Consider the following 20,673-nt stretch of genomic DNA (forward strand, 5'->3'; position numbering starts at 1 on the left):
TCATGCCTGTGCTGCACCACCACCAGATAAAATCTCCCCTCACACCCCCCCCCATCCCTTTCCAATGAGACCTGCTCACCCAATATCACCAAGACTTCCAGTGTTCAACTCACGATCTCACGTCACACTCGATACCTTCAACTCGCACCCTAACATCGCCATTCGTACCAGACAAACATCTTATTAAACAACAACAACGACGTGCACGTTTGGTGGGCGCCGACGCAAACACTCACCTCCTCCTCCTCCTCCTCTACTTCCTTATTTTGTGCTTTGACTTGATACCGGCAGAGTTCTTCGAGATTTTATTCACACCGAGACAAAAGAAAAGCTTCGATTTTTGTCCGACGAAATCAAGGCAAATTGATCAAACAATCCAATACCAGAGAACGTTGAGAACACCAGGCTTGAACAGGCCCGGTTGGGAGATTCAAACTCTCGCGATATTTCAAACATCACGCGCTTCAAAACAACGTTTGTGTTTTTTACTCTTGCGTCTGATAATTTCGAAACCTATTCGCAGAGGTAATATTAAACCAAATCTATTCAGTGTGTACGGCAAGTATATATAATAAATAGTACGTCTGGTTGAAATTGTAATGAACATGCCGCTAACTGTTACGTCATGGCTAACATGCATTGCACAGAAAGTCTAACGTACATAGCGGGAATTAAAAAAAAAAATCGTTCAGATTTATCAGCGATCGGTATCGTGTCCTGCCTGCCATCATCTATCTATAATTCCAGCAATCTGTGTGTGTGTGTGTTTCCCAAGTTATGGCCATTTATTTACCAAACGAATGACAGGACACGGTGCTATGACGTCACAATATGACGTAACAATTCTTCTTCTTCGTTTGATATGACGTCACAATTAACGCTGAGGACCTAAGTATGTGCCTTTTCAAGGTTTGATATCGTTCTTCTTCATCCGTTTCAGCTGTTTCCCAAGTTATGGCCATTTATTTACCGAACTAATGACAGGACACGGTGCTATGACGTCACAATATGACGTCACCAAAAAGGTTTTTTTTTTTTTTTGCACGTACGGGCACGCACTCGTCAATATCAACATCATCAACGATATTGATCTTTGTAGGGCCATTGGCTGCTTGATGATCATTTTCATTGGTGGGTTGTATCAAGGTGCATCTGCCAAACAAAGCTGCATGGAGGTTATTGTCACCCGAATCTGGCTGTTTATTACTTGTAAAAAAATTTTTTCGAAGTATGTGTTGTGGAGCAAAATCAGCCCACACGGAGGTTCTTCAAATCAATCGTTTTCAATGGCGTCTCCTGCTGCCGTGACTCCACAGCTCTATGACGTCACAAACGGTTCCACCTCATCAGTTACGGTTCATCATGCATTCATCAATATTCATATAACTCCCAATACCGCAGTATGTTGATCTGTAGCCGTTTGTCAGTTTGCTGTTTGTCACATGTTTGTCATATGATATTGACAGGTCAGGCCAGATTAGATCTGTGACTTGCTCCAGGTACCGTGTAAACCTGCACTAACCTGCTCCATGGTCGGGTTGTCAGCGACAAAACGGTCTCCCCCCAAAGGATTTCTGGTGAGGAGAGAGTATGGATATGGACACCCAGCAGGATTAAAAAGAAAACCTATCAAAGGGTGGCGGAGCTCCTTGTGAGCCAACGGCCATCCATATCGAGTACCCAACTGTGTCTGCAGAAGTCCTCCTGCAGTTGGGTTACTTTTTTTTGTTAGGACGTTGCTGGCAGGATTTGCACTTCACTCCGCAAATCACAACAAAAACGCAAAGAAAATTGAAAACCCACTCCGTGGGAGTATATCATGCGCAGGTGCCCCTCGCAGGGCAACGTACACGGGATGAGGGCGAAGCCATCCGGACCCCCACTCTTTGATGATAGGAGTAAAACCACAGAATAACGTTCCCGGGTCAGATTGCGGTAGTGTGTTTCGGGGTGGTGCTGAGGTGTCGTCCACCAGACGGAGGTCTCCTTGGGTTAACCGGAGGCAATCCCTTTGGGTGAGGGCCTGGATTGTCCTATCCCTCAAAGAGGATGATCACCTGTCTCTGTTATCATCTGAGCTCAAGCATGGAATCTGTGAGGAGGTAGAACTTACCCTGTGGTCAATTGCAGCTCTCTCTGATGTCCGGAGACCGGATTGAGGCAAGATCATGGTGGGTGTTTACACCTATTATTGGTCTGGTCGCTCTGATGGTTACCATGCCCAAGGAGTTGCTGTAGCTGTGTCCAATAAGCTGACCCCAATGATAATAATTGAGGTAACACCGGTCAACGAGCGTTTCAGGAGACTAAGGATTCGTCACTCCTTGGGTGTCATTTCCCTGGTCTCTGTTTATGCTCCGACCGAGCGAGGCGAGTGATCTCACCATGAAGGATGCATTCTACGCCACGCTCGAGTCTGTGGTTCATCAGTACCCCAGACGAGATACACTTCTAGTCTTGGGGGATTTCAATGCATCGACTGCATTTGATAGGGATCGTTATGAGATGTGTGTTGGTCCCCATGGGTCTGGAACTGTGAACCAGAAGAGCAATAAATTCCTTGACTTCGCAAGAAGTCATGGACTTAGGGTGGCTGGTTCATGGTTTCAGAGCCCACAGACTCATCACTGGCCTTGGTATTCCAGCGCTGATGGTGTGGCAAAGGATATTGACCATGTGATTGTTGATGGTCGCTGGAGGATGATCCAGAACTGCAGGGTCCACCAGAGTGCTCAGTTCCTCAATACTGACGACCACCTTGTTGTGGCAACTCTTAAGTTGCACCTTAAATGCAGGAGAATGGTACCATCCCAGCCTAGGCTGGATGTGGGCAAGCTCAAGGATGAGAGGGTAGATGAGGCGTTTGCAAACAGGCTGAGTGAGGATTTGAGTGGTCTGGTGTTTTTTGGAATCCTGAAGAGTTGTGGAGTGCCTTCCAAACCACCGTCCTTGATGTTGCTGGTGGATGTCTTGGAACTCACCGTAGGGCAGAGAAAAATTTTGCCTCTCAATGGACACTGACCAGAGTACCATTGACCAGAGTCACAGGAGCAGGCTTAATGGCAAAGCTTAGCTGTTCAGAGAGCAGAGGCGTAAACTTGTACGTGCGCTGAGGGTGGTCAAGGAGGCCGATGTGCGAGAAATCCGTGAGGGGGTAGAGAATCACCTGTGGTCAAGTGATTCTCGTCACGCTTACAGGGGAATTCGCGCATTGCGTTCATCCAAGCCCATCCCTCGGAGCACTGCAGTTCGAGCAGAGAGTGGTAGGCTCTTGACAGAGGAGTCTGAAGTGAAGGCCCGCTGGGCCGGTTACTTTCCGCAGCTGAACCAGGCTGATCCACCAGCTGTCGAGTTGGACATCAAGGGTGTTACAATCCCTATTGCTAACCCCCCAATCAACTGTGGTCCACCTTTATTTGTGGAAACACGGGCTGTGGTGAACCGGTTGAAATGGGGTAAACCTTCTGGGATCTGTGGCATCCATGCTGAACTTCTCAAGGCTGGTGGAAATGCTGCTCTCGTGTCGTTGCATGCAGTTCTGTGCTCTGCCTGGAACACAGTCATCATCCCACCCCTGATTGGATGATGGGCCTTGTTGTTCCTCTCTGGAAAGGAAAAGGTGATCGCCAAGACTGCAACAACTACCGAGGGGTGACGCTGCTCTCAGTGCCGGGCAAGGTCATTGCTCTGATAATTCTTGATCAGGTTTGCCACCATCTGCTTGAGCACCAGTGCTCAGAGCAGTCAGGCTTTCCACCAAAGAGGTCGATGATTGACCGTATCCTTGCCCTACGGGTCCTCACCGAACGCAGACGAGAGTTTTGGCACCGGCTGCTTGCAGCTAATGTTGATCTCTGCAAAGCGTTTGATTCAGTGAATCGGGATGTCCTCTGGAGGATTCTTGGTCTTCGTGGGGTGCCACCAAAACTGATCGATCTGATGTCTGACTTCTACTCTGGTACTGAAAGTGCTGGGAGATGTGGTGGTACCATCTCTGACTTATTTCCACTTGTGACTGGAGTTCGTCAGGGGTGTGTTTTGGCCCCCACACTTTTCCATGCTTCTATTGACTGGATTCTGTGGAGGATGTCGGAAAGATCAAGCTGCGGTGCATCGTTCGGGAATGTCAAGATCTCTGACCTTGATTTCACAGTCATCTTTGCGGAGACTGTGGATATCCTTTTGGGGGCCATCGAGCTGCTGAATGAGGAGTCTGAGACGTTGGGATTACGGGTTTCCTGGGTCAAAACTAAGATCTCGGCTTTCAATGACATATTGGATGCTGCTATCTTGTCTGTACCTGTTTGTGGTGAGGATGTTGAGGTCACGGAGAGATTCACTTCCCTTGGGAGTGATATTCTTCTTTCTGCTGGCTGTGAGCCAGAGGTCAATAGGCATCTGGTTCGGGCCTCAGGAGTCATGGATTCATTGGATCATAGGGTGTGGCACTGTCGATACCTATGCAGGAGGAAGAAAGTCAGAGTCTTCAGGTCCTTCATGTCTTGTTCTACGGATGTGAGACTTGGACTCTGAACAGGGATCTGAGATGGAGACTTAATTCCTTTGGTACCGGGTCTCTTCGGAGAATTCTTGCTTTCGCTGGTCGGACTTTGTGTCTAACGAGTGGTTACTGAGAGAGACTCAAATGAGATTTGTCACCTGTATAGTCCATGGGCATCAGCTGCAGCTGTATGGACATGTGGCTCGTTTTCCTCATGCTGATCCTGCTCACCAAATTCTCTCAGCGTAGGAGTCTCATGAGTGGAGGAAGCCAATGGGCCGACCACGTGCATCATGGTTGCAGCAGGTTGGTCAGCATCTCAAGGCAATGGAGAAGGGCCAGGCATTTGCATGGGGGATGGCCAGACGGAGGCCCTGGAGTACTGGCGGAAAGTGGATGCAGCGACACGCTGCTCTGGCGCATGCTCCCACACCTGACCTGACATGATTTTTGGCCACAGTTTTCAAGCAATTGTTCTGAATTTTTTTGTGCATGTAGTGACTGACCGAAGACAGCGACGCATAATTATGGTTTGGATCCAAATCCAGATCCAGATCTGAGAACATTTACAGTGATTGTTTCCCATTTTCATTGAGAGATGGGGCTAAAAATGATATTTGGCACACTATCTCAAAAAGGTTTTGAAAGCATTCAGACAAAACCTGGTTTGCAGGTTGGGTGTGTGACAAGGAATAATTGATTCAATTTTCGTGAAGATCCGAATCTGGATCTGGATACGATAATTATTTAATGTTTAAGTGATTCTTCATCATTGAGGGATGGGGCTAAAAACTATGTATAGCACACTATCTCAAAAAGTTGTGGACAGATTCGGGTGAAACTTGGTGGGCAGGTTGGGTGTGTGGCAAGGACTAATTGATTCGATTTTGGTGAGCATCCGAATCCGAGTTATTTTAAAAGTGATTCCTCACCATTGAGAGATAGGGCTAAAAACAATATATACCATATCGCATGACATAAAAAGTTGGGTTGAGGATGGATTCGGATGAAACTTGGTGGACAGGTTGGGTGTGTGACAGGGATGAAGAGTCTCGATTTTGTTCAGGTCCATATCCAGATCCGGCTCATCATTGGGATACAAAACGTAAACTGTTCAGCCTGGAGAAGGTGTGCACTCTACTGAGTGCTGTTTGGTTTTGCCATTTGTCGCTCGATGAATGAGTTTCCGTGTTTTCGTGTGTGTGTGTATGTGTGATTGAGTTCTGTCCACACCGTTCTTAGGTAAAGAAGGGTTTATGACACATCAAACATATGCGCATATGGAGAGTGGCTCGGAACTTACAGTAGTTCAGATAGACCAACTCTGGCAAGATCAGCTTCAGCTCTGTTTATATTGTTACGGCTGTGGAAATTTGCAATACACCAGAAAGGTCCTCAGGTTAGATATATCGATAAGTTCATATATAGTTAGTCCACACCCGTTGTTTAGAGGGAATATGTGTGATTCATCCGGGCTGCGACGCTTTGAGTTAGCCGTTTTTCTTTCTCTATCGTTATTTTGGACCAATAATCCCCCAACAACTCAAACACCACCACCTTCGCCTCTTTACCTCCACAACTCCACCCCGCAAACATCGCTTCACCACCATTCCCAAACGACGCCCGCCAACAACCAAACCACCACAGCAAACCCCCCACCACCTTCGCCTTTCTCCTCCTTTGCCTTTCGCCATCAGCAACACCACCTGTCAACACCGAATGTCGTGCTGCCCAGGGCCCATTCGGTGATTCTTGCCGAACGCGTCGAGCCGCTAGTACAAATGGATGCCTTTACGGGAGAGGAAATCGGATCAGGGGAGGCTCACGCCCCATTTTTCTCCGTCCAATGGGCGAGTGTCGGGCGATGTGGCCCCGCCCCCAAGCGCGATGCATGTGGACTCCTTGTAGGAGGAAATTCGGATCAGGAGAGGCTCACGCCCCTTTTTGCCCGACCAATGGCTAAACGTCGGGTGGCGTGGCCCCGCCTCCAAGCGCGTTTTGATCCGCAAATTAGCATACACGCTCCTCCCCTGGTCTATAAAGACGCGAGCACAAGGCGACTCGCGTGGGCTGTGCTGGCTGGGCTGGTCGAGTGAAGACAAAGGTCGTCGTTGAGGTTGTCGTTGCTGGGTCGAGGGACGAGTCGCGGGGTGAAGCAGGGACGCGGAAGAGGGCTCAGGGGCGAGAGTTCGCCGGAGTCAGTGCAGTCCCAAGGCCCCGCTAGCGGGACGGAGCATCCGCCATTCCCCTCTCTCCACCCCGAGCATCAACAATTACCCCCATCTGCGCTGAGATAGCGCCGGTAACCCCGTCCGTTCCGCACCCCAACCGTGGTGTCGACCGACCAACACATGCCTGCGCAACGCACGCCTAAAGGAGCTCACTGACCACGCCAGGGGCACGGAGTCAGGCACGTTACACTGAAATTGCGGCTAGTCCGCCATCGCGCCACGAGGGCGTGGGTCAGACCCCTTCGGTCTCGTGGACCTGGCCGCTCACCCATGTCCCACGTACATTTGGTCCACGGACCTGTCTGCCCCTTTGCCTATGAGGGTGGCTTTTATTTGCTTTTTGTGTAAATGTGTGTGTGGCGCCAGTCTTTTAAGTAAACCTGAATAAGTGCTTGTACATTGCTTTTTTCGGTTGTAGCTCTGCGTTGCTTTTATTGCTTTGACTGTTATATGTGCATTCTTACTGTATGGCTGTGAATACGTGCTTGCCTTGTGTGTGTGTGAAATAAAAGTCCTTGTTAAATTGTGACCCGTTTCGTTGCGTCCTTTCCTTCGTTTGAAAGTGCCATCTTGCATCACGGAAGGGATTGGTAGTGGGTTTAGACACCCAGCAAGTAATCTGAACCGTCGAGGTCGGCGATAACTCTGCTTGGTTATCCCCTTAGCACGGAACGAGCCGCTTAAGCGGTTCGTGTCCGGAGCCGACCTGCGGCGTGGTTCAACTCCTCGGTACGCTACCCGCGCGGGTACTTAGGTATATCGACATTCGGCGATTCACCCTATTTTGCGTGGGTAGAATGCGGAATGGGTTATGGTGAGGTTAAACCCCCACCCGTGACTGGCTCCTGGCGGTAGTTCCAGGAGGGTCACGACTGAATTGTCCGTCCGGTGGGCGACGCCTCTGCTATTAGAGTTACGCGGCCGATCGCACGCCAGGCGGGGCAGAATTCGTAACAATATATATATTTACTCCGACCCTTGCGTGACTGCTTGTCAAGCAAGATTTATCTTGTGTTCACTCATTCACTTTTTCAAGTTCATGCGGTTGATAAGAAAGTACAAGATCAGCTCTTTTCCCTATCCTATCTTCCACCATCAAGGTCACCACTCATATGTTGTTGTGTCCTATGGACTGGGAGGCCCAGCTGTAATATTTCACAAGCAATCTTTTTAGCTGAACAGAAAAAACAACAAGATTTATCCTTTCCATCTTTCCAAAGATGTTAACAAAGACACTGATGACTTCTAGGGGACACATACAGTGTCTCCACGTGTGTGTGTGTGTGTGTGTGTGTGTGTGTGTGTGTGTGTGTGTGTGTGTGTGTGTGTGTGTGTGTGTGTGTGTGTGTGTGTGTGTGTGTGTGTGTGTGTGTGTGTGTGCGTGCATGATATCTCAAAAAGTTGTGGACGGATTCGGAGGAAACTCGGTGGATTGTATTTAAATTGAAGTACATAGTATACTTTAACACTGTGTGGGGTTTGAAAGAGATTTGTCAAGTTTGAAAGACATATTCCAAGTGTTGGACCAGCTTGTGATTTTGTCAAGGTCTGAAGAGAGGGAAGTGGCTGCGACCAGCCTCTCTGAAGGATGGGGGATGTTATGGCAGTGTAGTCATCAGCAAAGAGAAAAAGAGGATTTTCCAGTCAGAGAGATCATTGATGAAGATTAGGAATCGGATAATGATGCAGCTGCAGTCTGCCTAGCAGGGGTGTGGTACTGAGTGACACAATGAAGAGTCATTTGCAAAAAGTGAGAGGATTTTCTGGAGCATCAGTTAGGTCATTTATATGAAGGAGCGACAACACTGGAACCAAAAACTGCCTTGTATAACTTCAGTTTCCAATGAGATGGGGGAGGAGAGGGCTACATTGACTCCACCGACCGTCCACCAAACAGAAAGACCACCGACCAACCTGCGGTGATTGAGTGAGAGGCCCAAAGACTCAGCTTCATTGCGGGAGATACCGATGATCTTAAATGCCCTGGTTTCGACAGCGTGAAGCCGAGAAAGGTGGGAGGCAGGAGCACCAGCCCAGAGGGGAGAGCAGTACTCCATCAGGCTACGGACAAAAGCTTTGTAAGTGGTCAGGAGCTCAAGAGGGCCGAGGAAGGACTGAGCACGACGGAGGATTCCCAGTCGGCGACTGGCTTTTGAGGCGAGGTTGGAAATGTGACTTTCCCAGGAAAGGTCATGGCAGATAGTGAGACCTAGAAGCTTGAAAGAAAAGACTTCTTCCAGAGGATTGTTGAGAAAGTGGATGGGGGGGTTTTGTAAACGGTCCTTTCGAAGAGACATAGTGAGAGTGTGAGATTTGTCTGGATTGAAAGACATGTTCCACGTGTTGGACCAGTTTGTGATTTTATCCAGATCTGCAGTGAGCGAAGAAGCTGCTGCTTGCCAGTCTGAGGGATGACAGATGGTACGGCAGAGGGTGGAGTCGTCGGCAAAGAGAAATAGAGGATTTTCCAGAGAGTCCGAGAGATCATTGATGAAAACCAGAAAAAGAACAGGGCCCAGAACGCTACCTTGAGGAACTCCAGCCTGGACAGGAAGAGGGGATGAAAGAACTCCATTTAGGGCCACACGTTGACTGCGACAGGAGAGGAAGTCTGCGAGCCATGAGTGGAGATGGCCTTGAATACCATGGGAAGAGAGTTTGGTGAGTAGTGCAGGGTGCCAGACTGTGTCAAAAGCACGTGATATGTCCAGGGATACGGCTCGGATTTCCTGTCTGGCATTGAGGACCTCCATCCATTGTTGGGAAAGCAGAAGTGCCATATCCAGGGTAGAGTGACCTGGTCTGAAACCAAATTGATGATTGGAAATCAAGCCATTGGAGAAGAGGAAGGATTTCATGTCTGAAGCGATGATGGATTCCATCACCTTGCTGATGATTGGGAGAAGGCTGATTGGTCTGTAGTTACAGGGATCTGTTTTTGCACCTTTTTTATGCAGGGCAGTGATGTTAGCAGATTTCCAAGCAGATGGCAGATGACCTTGGGAAAATGAGAGGGTGAATAGAACAGAGAGAGGGTGAGCAAGAGCAGAAGAGCAGGCTTTGAGGACACGTGGGCTGATGCCGTCTAGACCGGTTGCAGAATCTGACTCGAGGTTTGAAAGCAAGCTCTCCACCTTGTCAGGAGAAAAGGATACAGAGTCCAGGGACAGTTGGGTGCGACTGGGTAAGGTGGGTAGAGATAGTGATGGGTTTAGGACACAAGATTTAGCTGCAAACACCGAGTTTAGACATTCAGCTTTATCACGTGTGGAATCAGTAGTGCGGCCATTTGAGGTAAGGGAGGGGATGGAGGGGGAACATACACCAGAAACCGATTTGATTAAACGCCACCAGGATTTTGAGGAGGGAGAGAGGTTTGAGAGTTCAGACTTGAGATGAGAAAGATGTTGTTTTCTGGCTCTCCTGAGGGTAGATACACACTTGTTCCGAGCTTTGTGGAAAGAACTGAGATTGCCCTCAGTTGGGTTTGCTTTCCATGAGGCAAAGGCAAGTTGTTTCAGGACAACTGCCTCGCCACAAGCTTCAGTAAACCAAGGGCGGGAGGAAGGGTAAGACAACTGAACACGAGAGGGGATAAATCTGTGCATGAGTTTGAGCAAGTTTCTTTGAAAGAATTCCCAGGATGAGTTGATGTTTGAGAAAATAGTGATAGGAGACCAGTCTGTAAGTTTGATGGCTGCTCGGAGACCCTGCCAGTCGGCTTGAGTGAAATTCCAGACTCGACGGCGGTGATAACCATGAATGAAGGTGGCCTTCTATGCCACAGGCAGAGAGCTTGGCAAGCAAAGCAAGATGCCAGACTATGTCGAATGCCTGAGATATGTCCAAGAGGACGGTCCTGACCTACTCAATTTAGGGCCTCCAAACTTCACTGAGAGAGGATCAGTAGCATGTCCAGAGTTGATTGAACAGGACAGAATCCAAACAGGAAAGACTTGACATCAGCAGCAATGATGGATTCCATAACTTTGCTTGTAATTGGAAGTAAGCTCACTTGTCTTTGGATGATATGACACGTTTTGTTTTTTTACACAAGGTCTAAATCTCGTAAAGAGCTGACACATACACACGAGACAAACACTTTAAACAGCCACTGAGCTTGGGGGAAGTGCCGTCACTTCCCGGGATACTCTGGGTACCAGCGACGTCATAACAATGGCGTTGCCTTTCTCACTGCACAAAGTGGCGCATTTCCTCAGAAGGAATTTCCTCCTCCACATGGATGCCAACCAATGAGGATTTTCCGTGCTCTATCCTTTGAAATGCTGAACGTTAAGCAAGGAAGCAGCACGTACCATTTTTAAAGTGTTTGGTATGACTCGGCTGGGGTTTGAACCACCGACCTTTCAGACTCAGAGCAGACGCTCTAACCATTACACCACCGAGTGTTTTTTTGTTTTTAGTTTTGGACCCTTCTTTGCACAGAAGTGATGCTTGCTGACTTCTAGGGCAGATAGAGGGGGAACAATGTCAGACTGCTCTCCTGACAAACACCGCCTTGGTAGTAAATCACATTGTTAATTTTGTTATACACCTTTAATTGCATCTCTAATTATGTGCAAAAAGTTGAGTATTGGGTAACATCAATTTATTCACAATAACACAAGCTGAACACCCTTGTTGAATTTAATGGCCATTTGCCCTTTACATGAATAAACAAAGTTTTCATCACCTTCTCAACATCAGAAGAGATTTACACCACTTAAATCAAGTCATGTTTCAAGAAACAAGATCAAATTGCAAGCAAATCGATGTATTAGTCTGTTTTTAACTTTGGTTTTCACGAAACTAATTTAAAGAGCTTTTTAAAATCTCCATTTCACGCCCCCCCTCTTTTTTTTTCCAACGATAGGTTTATAAAGCCTCTTCACACATCTTAACATCCTGCCTTCGAGTTCCACGACATATCACGCCAAATTATGGTAATTAATCTTATAGAATGGTCAGACAATAATATGTGGATAAATGTTGAGGTGGGACAATGGATGGATTGAGGATGATTTGGAATGAAGCTTAACATTTCAAGAAACTAATGCTTCAGATGCAAATGGAGATGAGTAATGACACTGAAGATACAGCTGGATGGACCTGGGGCTCAGGAGAACTTGAATGGCCTGTAATGACTTGGATATTTCAACAAGTTAAGCAGAGGAAGTACCTGTCTCGCATCATGTTATAACTCGCATCCATCCCGCCATCAATAGATAATATTGATGGCGGGATAGATGCGAGTTATAACCTGATGCAGTTTGGGGGCAAGAGGAAGACAATTAAACTGGATCCTGTGGGTTGTGGGTGGAGGGTGGGGGAAGACTGGGAGAGGCTGAACCTGAACTGTTAACTTTCTGAGGGGAGAGGGGGTATGTAAACTATAACTTCCTTAATGAAACACCCTTGAGTTATATGAAGGTGTTCACAAATGTGCTCAAAGCTCTGGCCCTGGTTGTTGATCTGGAGGCAATCGCCTGGCCTGGCCATTGTGGTGCTTGTATCCTCCACAGTAGGCATTTTCACAGCCATCATCTTCTTCCTCACTCTCAGACGAACTCTCGCCAAGCTCGCGAGTCTTCTCATACAGGCAGCAACCTAGTTCTCCGTCAGGGCGAGAGAACAACTGGCACTTAATATGCACAAAATAGTGAATGAACAGCATCAGAAAACTACAAGATAGAAGCAGAAACAGTGACGTTATAAATAACAGCAACAGCAGCTTGTTGGTGACTGTACGTAACTGTGGCTGCCGAAGCTTCTTCCTTTGCAAGAAGAGATGCCACATCCCCACAGAACACAATCCTGTTGGGAACAAATCTAAGATGTTGCTCCAGGGTGTGGCTCACACTTTGAGGACTTCCGGCCCAGATTCTCATTGTCGACAACATCGCTTCTCCAGTCCACGCGCTTCCGGCCTTGCGGTTGTGTCAGTCGCAGACGAAGGCAACACTCAGCTCCCTGGACAACAACCACAGCACGAGTGAGTCAATGAGGAGTCCAAAATGAACAAAAGGGAGGTAGTGGTGAGTCAATTGATTCAAGCTGGAACATCTTTTCACATTCTTGAACTCAAAATGTTTCTAACCATATATGCTGTTGTTAGCAATTTCAATTTATATTTTGACCTCCTTCTCCTTCTTTTGCCTTTCATTTATAAACTTGTTTGCTTTGGTTTTCCTCATTCCACTGATAATGGGCGGCATAGTCTTCCAGGCCGTCCTGCCCCTTTCCAGGTCTCGATGGCTCACGACACTGCCCTAGCCTGCAGGACTCTGGCCAAACAGCCTGTGATGATGTCCACTTAAAGCACGCCTTTCTTCGTGCCTTTCTGCCCACAAGTCCTCCACCTAGCCTTGCCTGGACAGGAGGTTTTACATGACACAACCTTACCGTAACCTGCTCACAGGTTTACAATCACCACCTCATCAGTGCACGTTTTACGATACAACTTACCCCTGACAGATCCCTCAAACAGGAGTAAATCTAAACTACTCGAGCACACGCACAATACTATTCCAACACTTATCTATGGATCCCAGCAGGTTTCCATTTTAATTACCTCTGCCACCAGAGGTGGGCGGAGGTTATATATTCACCCCTGTTTGTTTATGTGTCTGTTTGTCAGTGAGCAGGATAGCTCAAAGTTATGAACGGATTTGGACAAAACTTTGTGGACAGGTTGGGTATGATGAGGATCCGGATCTGGATATGAGAATTTTTCAAGTGCTTCTTCACTATTAAAGCATGAGTCACATTTGCTCTACGGCTAGGATACGGCGGCTGTACCCCCCCCTGAATTGACAGAAACGTGCGGCAGCCGCAGAGTGTCTGAGGTGGCCTCAGGGTGGCCCTACGCCGTGTGGCTATCTTTTACAGGCCGTAGGGGTCTCCGTGGAATTAAAGCGCGGAGTTATAATTTTTTTCATTTCTAGGTTGGCCGTAGCAATTCGACAAGCCGGAGCCATGACGTAGATGTGTTCCACGTCGACCTATGTAGGGCGTACGGTGGACTTGCGTTATTTGTGCGTTTTCCGTCGGCTCTTATCAATGAAAAATGAATTTTGCCAACCCCCAAAAAATTACAGTGGCCGCACTATTTCCACGTTCGCCTTAGGGCCCCCCTGTGGTCGCCTTGCGGGCACCTTGAGGCTACCTTGCGTCTGCCTTGAAAATTATATGGCCGCCGCAGGGACGCCCTAAGGTCACCGTGCGACATCAAATCAAAGACCGTACGGTAACCCAAAGTTTTCGCTCGCCACAATTTCTAAATACCCCGTGTGGCTACCCAAAAAATAAAAACATATGTGACTGCTACATTGTGTGACCGTCAAAATACTGCGGCCGCCCTATGCTTGTGGCCGGAGATTTTTTAGACCCTACGGCCGCCGAGCCAAATGTGACTGAAGCATAAGAGATGGGGCCAAAAACAAAACAAAAAACAAAAGCACGATATCGCAAAAAGTTGTGGGTGGGTTGTGATAAAACTTGATGGATGAGTTGGGTAGGTACCAAGAACAAGCTGGTTATATTTTGGTTAAGGTCAGGATGCAGATCCAGCCCATCAGTGGGATACAAAATGTAAACTGTTCACTGTTCAGCCTGGCGGAGGTATGCGCTCCACCGAGTGCCGTTATCGTTTAATCCTTCCACTCCAATTTATCTTGATATTCCTTTCCCTTGTCCATCAGTTTCCCCAACTGGAACCGTTTTTACAGCCATTTTTCCCTGCTGTGCATGGGGTTTGGCTTTTTCTTGAGGCAATGTTTTATGGCCGGATGCCCTTCCTGATGCCAACCCTGGTCGCCTCTTACGACACACAGGGATATGGTACACCTATTCTAACCGGGGCATACACCGGGACCAGTACACTGGCACTCATTTCGCCGACCTCGGAAGGATGACAGGCTGAGTCAACCCCCTGGTGTTAATTCAGCAGCCAACGGGGCTTGAACTCAGACCCTGGGATCCCAAGCCGCCACCCTAACCACTAAGCCAACTTTCCCCAACTGGAACATAGATTATAATTGGTGATTATCATTGGTTATTTATTAATCATTTAGTTTGGGACTGTCTTTAATAAATTATTTGTATGCGGAATAACAAAGCAAGAGACAGCACAACATGGCGTCAACATACTCAGGCTTTCGTTCAGCAGTGGACTGAAGAATGATAATGATAATGATAATGATGATGATGATGATGATAATGGTGGTGATGATACAAAGCACATGGTCGAGGTCTGCGAGCAGCAAATTTGATTGGTCAAGAAGATGTAAAATGCCATAATATTTTGTCCAAGTACTGCAAAATGAAAAGTTTTTGAAAGTGAACATGGCGATTTGTGTTCGACAGTGTTCAAGTATATAATTCAAATAAAATAAATATTTTAAAGGTTAAAAAAAACAAAATAATTTTGGTTTACCGCCATTAATGCGGCTTCTTTCACACCACGTTATTTAACACTGTGTTGCATCAGTTCTTCGTGTCTTTTATGACGGGCTAAAAACAGGAAGTTTCCTGTTTGAAAGGATTAACCTTGCCAGAGAAGAGGGTACTGCATTTGGGTCTGTTTGTTTGTTTGTTTGTCTGCACAGAACTTCAATGTTTTTCTCCGCAACCACTTGTCGGATTGACACAAAATTTTTCACCATTAGGAGCAACTCCTCATGTGGAATGTTTTAATTATAATTATGATATCTTAGGTCACGTGGTGTGGCAGCCATAATTGGAAAAACTTTGGACCTCTGTATCTCTGAAACCGCTCCTTGGAAAAAATTGAAACTTGGCAAATAGCAAGTATTCCTCATGGGGAATAAGTTTGATGTTTAAAAAAATGATGTCATAGGTACCTTCGTTATGACGTCATAATTGCAGATGTAGAACACTACATCCGATCAGTGTGAAAAATGTTTGAGGGTCATCTAGGGATAAATTGGTCCACAGATAAAATAAAAAAAAATTGATGACGCATCAGTCACGTGGTTCAGCAGCCATATTGTATTTTCTTCAAAAATCTTCTCTGAAATGGCTGAACAAATCGGGACAAAACTTTACACATACGACCGCCTATCCATGAGGAACAAAACGTTCACACATATGATGTCATCGGTCACATGGTTTGGCAGCCATATTGGATTTACCCCAACACCTATAAAAAATCTTCTTCTCCAGAACAGCTGGACAGATCGAGGGTAAACTTCACACAAATGTTCTCCAAGCCTTGGGGATACCAGGGCATTCACGAATAATTGATGTCTCATGGTCTGGCAGCCATATTGGATTGAGTGAAAATCTTTAAAAACTTCTTCCTCTTGAACCGCTTCATCGATCGATGTGAAACTTCACATTTATGATCTTGTCGTGATAGGGAATATATATATATACATATATATATATATATATATATATATATATATATATATATAAATAAATATATATTTTAATTTCAACATAATCGGACGCATGGTCTGGCACCCCGAAATAATTATTTTTTTTGATCTGGGTTCTTTTTTTTTAAACAAGGTTCACTTGGCTGTGCCTGGATGGGTTTGAGGGTTCAGGAGGAGGAGGAGGAGGAGGAGGAGGAGATTGGGACCATTCTCTGTGCAGAGCGTTGGTGCTGCTTAAGCAGTCTCCTGCAGGAGTAGCATCTGAAACACAAATCCTATCCAGGTTCCTCCTCGTGATGTCATCTTTGCCGTTTGCTTGTGCGGGTTACTTCTGTACCTATTTGGTCTTCCATTACATTTGAATTAAATTTATTTTAATCTCATTCTGAATTCAAGTGAATAATAACAAACGTCATGGGTCAGGGTCAAGTGTCCGATCAAAGTGGGGTTGCGTCAAAGCGGGACGTCTTCGTACGTGGTCATCACTGCCAGCAGTTATAAAGTGACAGTTCTAGTTATGTCTATTATTAATTATGTAACACACCAGTACACAAAATACATCACTCAAAAAAACAGTCCTGGCGAGGGTCTACAATCTCTGATTGCTCTTTTTTCTTGTTTTCAATTTAGTTTGACTGCCAGACTAAAAAAAAAATATCTCGCTACTCTCTGTGAATATGTGATCGGGACAAATTCAGAGCTAAGGTGCTGTGCAACTCGAGGTACGTTTTCCGATTCATGGTCCGATTTGTGTTGAAAATAAAACATTCAATTGAAATGAAGTTGTTCCTCGATCATAAACTGACGTTTGTGGCCAGAAAGACAGATAGACAGACAGACGTCCAGACAAAGCGAGTCAATTGCTAAACCGCGCTTTTTGTTTTGCACGCGTGGGGTAACAAACAAATCGGTGCTTGATGAAATTAAACCACCATGTACATTAGAAGAGCTGATGCTCAAACAGAAACTGTCATACCTTGGACACAAGATGCATGCATAAAACGAAAATCTGGAGAAATGAACCATGCTAGGTATGGTTGAGGGAAGAAGAGGAAGAGGCAGAGCTTGTCTGCACTGGATGGACGAGGTAAAGGATGCAGCCAAGTTGTCTCTCCTATATCTTTGGGAAGCAGTGCAGGATCGGGATGTTTGGAGAAATCTGATCATGAATGTCAGCAGAAGTCAGATATGACTTGACAGAACTAGATGAACTAGATGAATCAAGATTGTGTTCCTAGTTGACTTGTATGACGCAATTGGGCTCCGAGTTAAGCCATTTGGAAGGTTAAGAGAACAGGTATCTGCTCGGCCGTCTGGACTGGCATTTACAAGAGATCAGTCCTTCAAGGGTCATTGCAAGTGGCTGCTCCAAAGGTGCATGACAAAAGCTCCCGTATTATGAGTGTTGAAGATCCCACATATTTCACAGTAGTTATTAGGTTGTGAAATTGATCATATGTGTATATCTGCCAAAGAAGGGACCCAAATAACCATAGAGTTGTTGGCAACAAAAAAAACAAACCACTACATCTCCGCATTCATCATGCAATGGAATAGTCTCTGTGAAAACCAGTGATGGTATGTGATGTTGTACAAGGTAAACAATCCATTTTATCAATTAAACGTTGATGACCACATCGAGGTGTGGATGACATTTTGAGCAAAAGTTCTTAGTCAGCATAAAAAGGCAGGAATTTTGAAATGGAGCCAAGGTACCCCACACATAATGGGTTACGTTTTGAAAGGAACCATGGGATATTTTATGGTGTCATCTATCTATAATTCCAGCAATGTGTGTATGTGTGTGTATTTGTGACCGCTGTTTCTCGACAACCACTGGTCCGATCTAATTGAAACTTGCCAGGTATATTGCTGGGGCCCTGAGGATGTGCCTTTTCAAGGTTTGATATTAATCGGACAAGTGCTTCCCAAGTTATGGCCATTTATTTACCAAACCAATGACAGAACACGTTGCTGCGTAGGCGTGGCCGGTGCGCCATTTAGTTACCAATGACAGGACACGTTGCTGCGTAGGTGTAATCCTCAGCCGCGTTCCCCATTACGGGTTACAACGTACGGACTTCCGGATAGTGATGACTTACTGTATTCTAATAATTTCTCGATTTCTTATCCGCATTTATAGATAAACACAATGCCCCAATCCAGTCGTCGTTTACGAGAGCGAAGGAACGGCCTGTGTGGTTGTTTGAAAGTTTATTATTATTATTATTTTTTTTGGTTTGCACGTACAGCCACGCACGTACGGGCACGCACAGGCACACGAGAGCGAAGGAACGGCGTATGTGGTTGTTGTTTCTGGCACACGGTTTGAAAGTTGATTTATTTATTTATTTATTTTTTTGCACGTACGGCCACGTACTAGTAATCCAAATGCTTGTACATTCTTTCTGAAACTTGCATATCCTATGATGCAACACCACAACAAAGCACTTATTAGAAGGTAGTACACGGTTGGATATGTCACTCGGAATTAGAATCAGACCAAGCTCAGAAGTTACTAGAATAGCAGGTATCGGTGGAGCGCATACCTCCGCCAGGCTGAATAGTTCACCTTTTGTATCTCACTGATGGGCTGGATCTGCATCCTGACCTTAACCAAAATCTAATCAGCTTGTTCTTGGCACCTACCCAACTTATTCAGCCAGTTTTGTCATATCTTGTCCACAACTTTCTGAGATATGATGATATATATGTGTGTGTGTGTGTGTGTAAATATACACACATCGTTTTTGGCCCCATCTCTCAATGGTGAAGAAAGAATCACTTTAAGAATTAAAAAAAAAATTCTCAGATCCGGATCTTCACCAAATTCGAATCAATTCTTCCTCGTCACACACCCAACCTCTCCACCAAGTTTCGTCCGAATCCATCCATAAACTTTTTCAGAAATCCTGTTCACCGACAGAAATCGCCCACCTTCGGTGGTGCAGGTAACCAGGTTAAGACATTGATCCGAGAACTCTCTCTTTCTGGTGGTGGTGGTGGTGGTGGTGGTGGTGGTCGTATGGCGGCTTAGCTGCCGGGGTAGCTATCATTTCTTGAAGCGCGACTGTGTCGCTGATGCAGTGCCCCTCTACCAGTACACACCCTGGAACTGGTACTCATTTTGCCGACCTCGGAAGGATGACAGGCTGAGTCAACCCCCCTGGTTGACTCAGCAGGGGGCAGTAGTTTTGGTAAGAATTCGTTCAGCGTGCAAGCGATAGCTCGCCTCCTCTCCACGAAGGGCACCGTGGGAACTTTAACGTCGACCAACTAACCTGGCAGACAAGACCGTCTGAGGGAGAGCACGCACGTTGACGATTCACTCCGGTCATCATACTGAGAGTAAACTGAAGTTAAGGCCAACACAAATAAGTTAACTTGGCTACGTCACAGTCACAGGTGTGGTGAGTCCAACAGGCTTGTGCAATCAACTCGAATATAATAAACATGAGTGTTCAGGTCCAGGATGTCGAGAGGCTGAATCCCGACAAGCAATCGCAGTGACGGCCCGAGGGAGCGAAATGTCGATTATTTGGTGCGTGTGGCCTGGTCGTGCCGCGGCCCGTCAACTTGTGACCCCGCCGGTCGGGGTGGACCGCACTAACCAGCGAGGATGCAGCCACAGACGGGTCACCCTGTTGGGCCGTACCGGCAGGCAGGGTTTCCGTGACGGATACGGAGCTCGACTCGTCTTCTCCGGTCTCCATTGGGCCAACGATTCGATGATGAGATACGACGTAAACGTGAGAAATGAACTCGAAACACGCGATAAATCCCAAGCAAAACGTACACTCAGATGACGTCAACACGGCCTGTGCGTGATGACCGCATGACGTCAACACAGCCTGTGCGTGATGACCGCATGACGTCAACACGGCCTGTGCGTGATGACCGCATGACGTCAACACGGCCTGTGCGTGATGACCGCATGACGTCAACACGGCCTGTGCGTGATGACCGCATGACGTCAACACGGCCTGTGCGTGATGACCGCATGACGTCAACACGGCCTGTGCGTGATGACCGCATGACGTCAACACGGCCTGTGCGTGATGACCGCATGACGTCAACACGGCCTGTGCGTGATGACCGCATGACGTCAACACGGCCTGTGCGTGATGACCGCATGACGTCAACACGGCCTGTGCGTGATGACCGCATGACGTCAACACGGCCTGTGCGTGATGACCGCATGACGTCAACACTGCCTGTGCGTGATGACCGCATGACGTTCGTGATGACGCCCATCGCACGTTTAATTTTTCCGTTATTTTTAAGTTCTTTCTCTCGAAAGGGTTGATGAATGCTCGCACTCTGTTACTATTGTGTTGTGAATGTTTCTCCTGTTTGTGGTGCTTCCCTGCGTGGGGTGACTAAGTGGAGCAACAGGTACGCGGTTTGTGATCGCATTTTATTTTCGTGCGTGCCACGCCGCATCATGACGGTTCGCATTTATTTATTCATTCGTTGTTTTTGAAGATTGGACAAATAAAGTGGAAAGCCGTGAGGGGATTTATCACCAGGAATCGATTAC

At 46.7% G+C, this 20,673-nt stretch overlaps 3 protein-coding genes across 5 annotated transcripts in view; 1 reads left to right on the forward strand and 2 right to left on the reverse strand.

Moving 5' to 3' along the window:
- Positions 1–455, reverse strand: part of PRPF4 (pre-mRNA splicing tri-snRNP complex factor PRPF4) — a 100,513-nt gene extending 100,058 nt beyond the window's left edge. For 2 of the 3 annotated variants that reach the window (XM_085899810.1, XM_085899792.1), the window contains exon 1: positions 237–455. The gene's annotated coding sequence lies outside the window, so the exon portion shown is untranslated. The remainder of the gene's footprint in view (positions 1–236) is intronic. The other variant, XM_085899803.1, reaches the window with a different exon arrangement.
- Positions 456–11,324: 10,869 nt separating this feature from the next.
- On the reverse strand, positions 11,325–19,978 carry PPP1R11 (protein phosphatase 1 regulatory inhibitor subunit 11). Its single transcript, XM_085899742.1, has 3 exons — positions 19,745–19,978; positions 12,591–12,702; positions 11,325–12,339 (listed from the first exon to the last, which is right to left on the reverse strand). Exons 1-3 carry the CDS (start codon positions 19,844–19,846, stop codon positions 12,179–12,181), a joined length of 375 nt encoding a protein of 124 aa, XP_085755868.1. The 5' UTR covers positions 19,847–19,978; the 3' UTR covers positions 11,325–12,178.
- A 405-nt stretch (positions 19,979–20,383) lies between these two features.
- The window catches only part of SETX (senataxin), a 185,346-nt gene continuing 185,056 nt past the window's right edge, over positions 20,384–20,673 (forward strand). Inside the window, exon 1 of the transcript XR_015062741.1 lies at positions 20,384–20,528. The gene's annotated coding sequence lies outside the window, so the exon portion shown is untranslated. The remainder of the gene's footprint in view (positions 20,529–20,673) is intronic.

This window comes from Eptatretus burgeri, chromosome 1, assembly GCF_056783735.1.
Source record: "Eptatretus burgeri isolate ZD-2024b chromosome 1, Ebu_testis_v1, whole genome shotgun sequence".
Classification (NCBI taxonomy): Eukaryota; Metazoa; Chordata; class Myxini; order Myxiniformes; family Myxinidae; genus Eptatretus; species Eptatretus burgeri.

Excerpts from the sequence above, each read along its gene's own strand:
- PPP1R11 (XM_085899742.1), bottom strand. The coding sequence starts at position 19,846 with ATGGAGACCGGAGAAGACGAGTCGAGCTCCGTATCCGTCACGGAAACC. Across the intron at positions 12,703-19,744 it reads CTGTGGCTGCATCCTCGCTG|GGAGCTGAGTGTTGCCTTCG; the intron begins GTTAGTGCGGTC and ends GTTGTTGTCCAG. Across the intron at positions 12,340-12,590 it reads GGGCCGGAAGTCCTCAAAGT|GTTGCTGCCTGTATGAGAAG; the intron begins GTGAGCCACACC and ends ACGGAGAACTAG.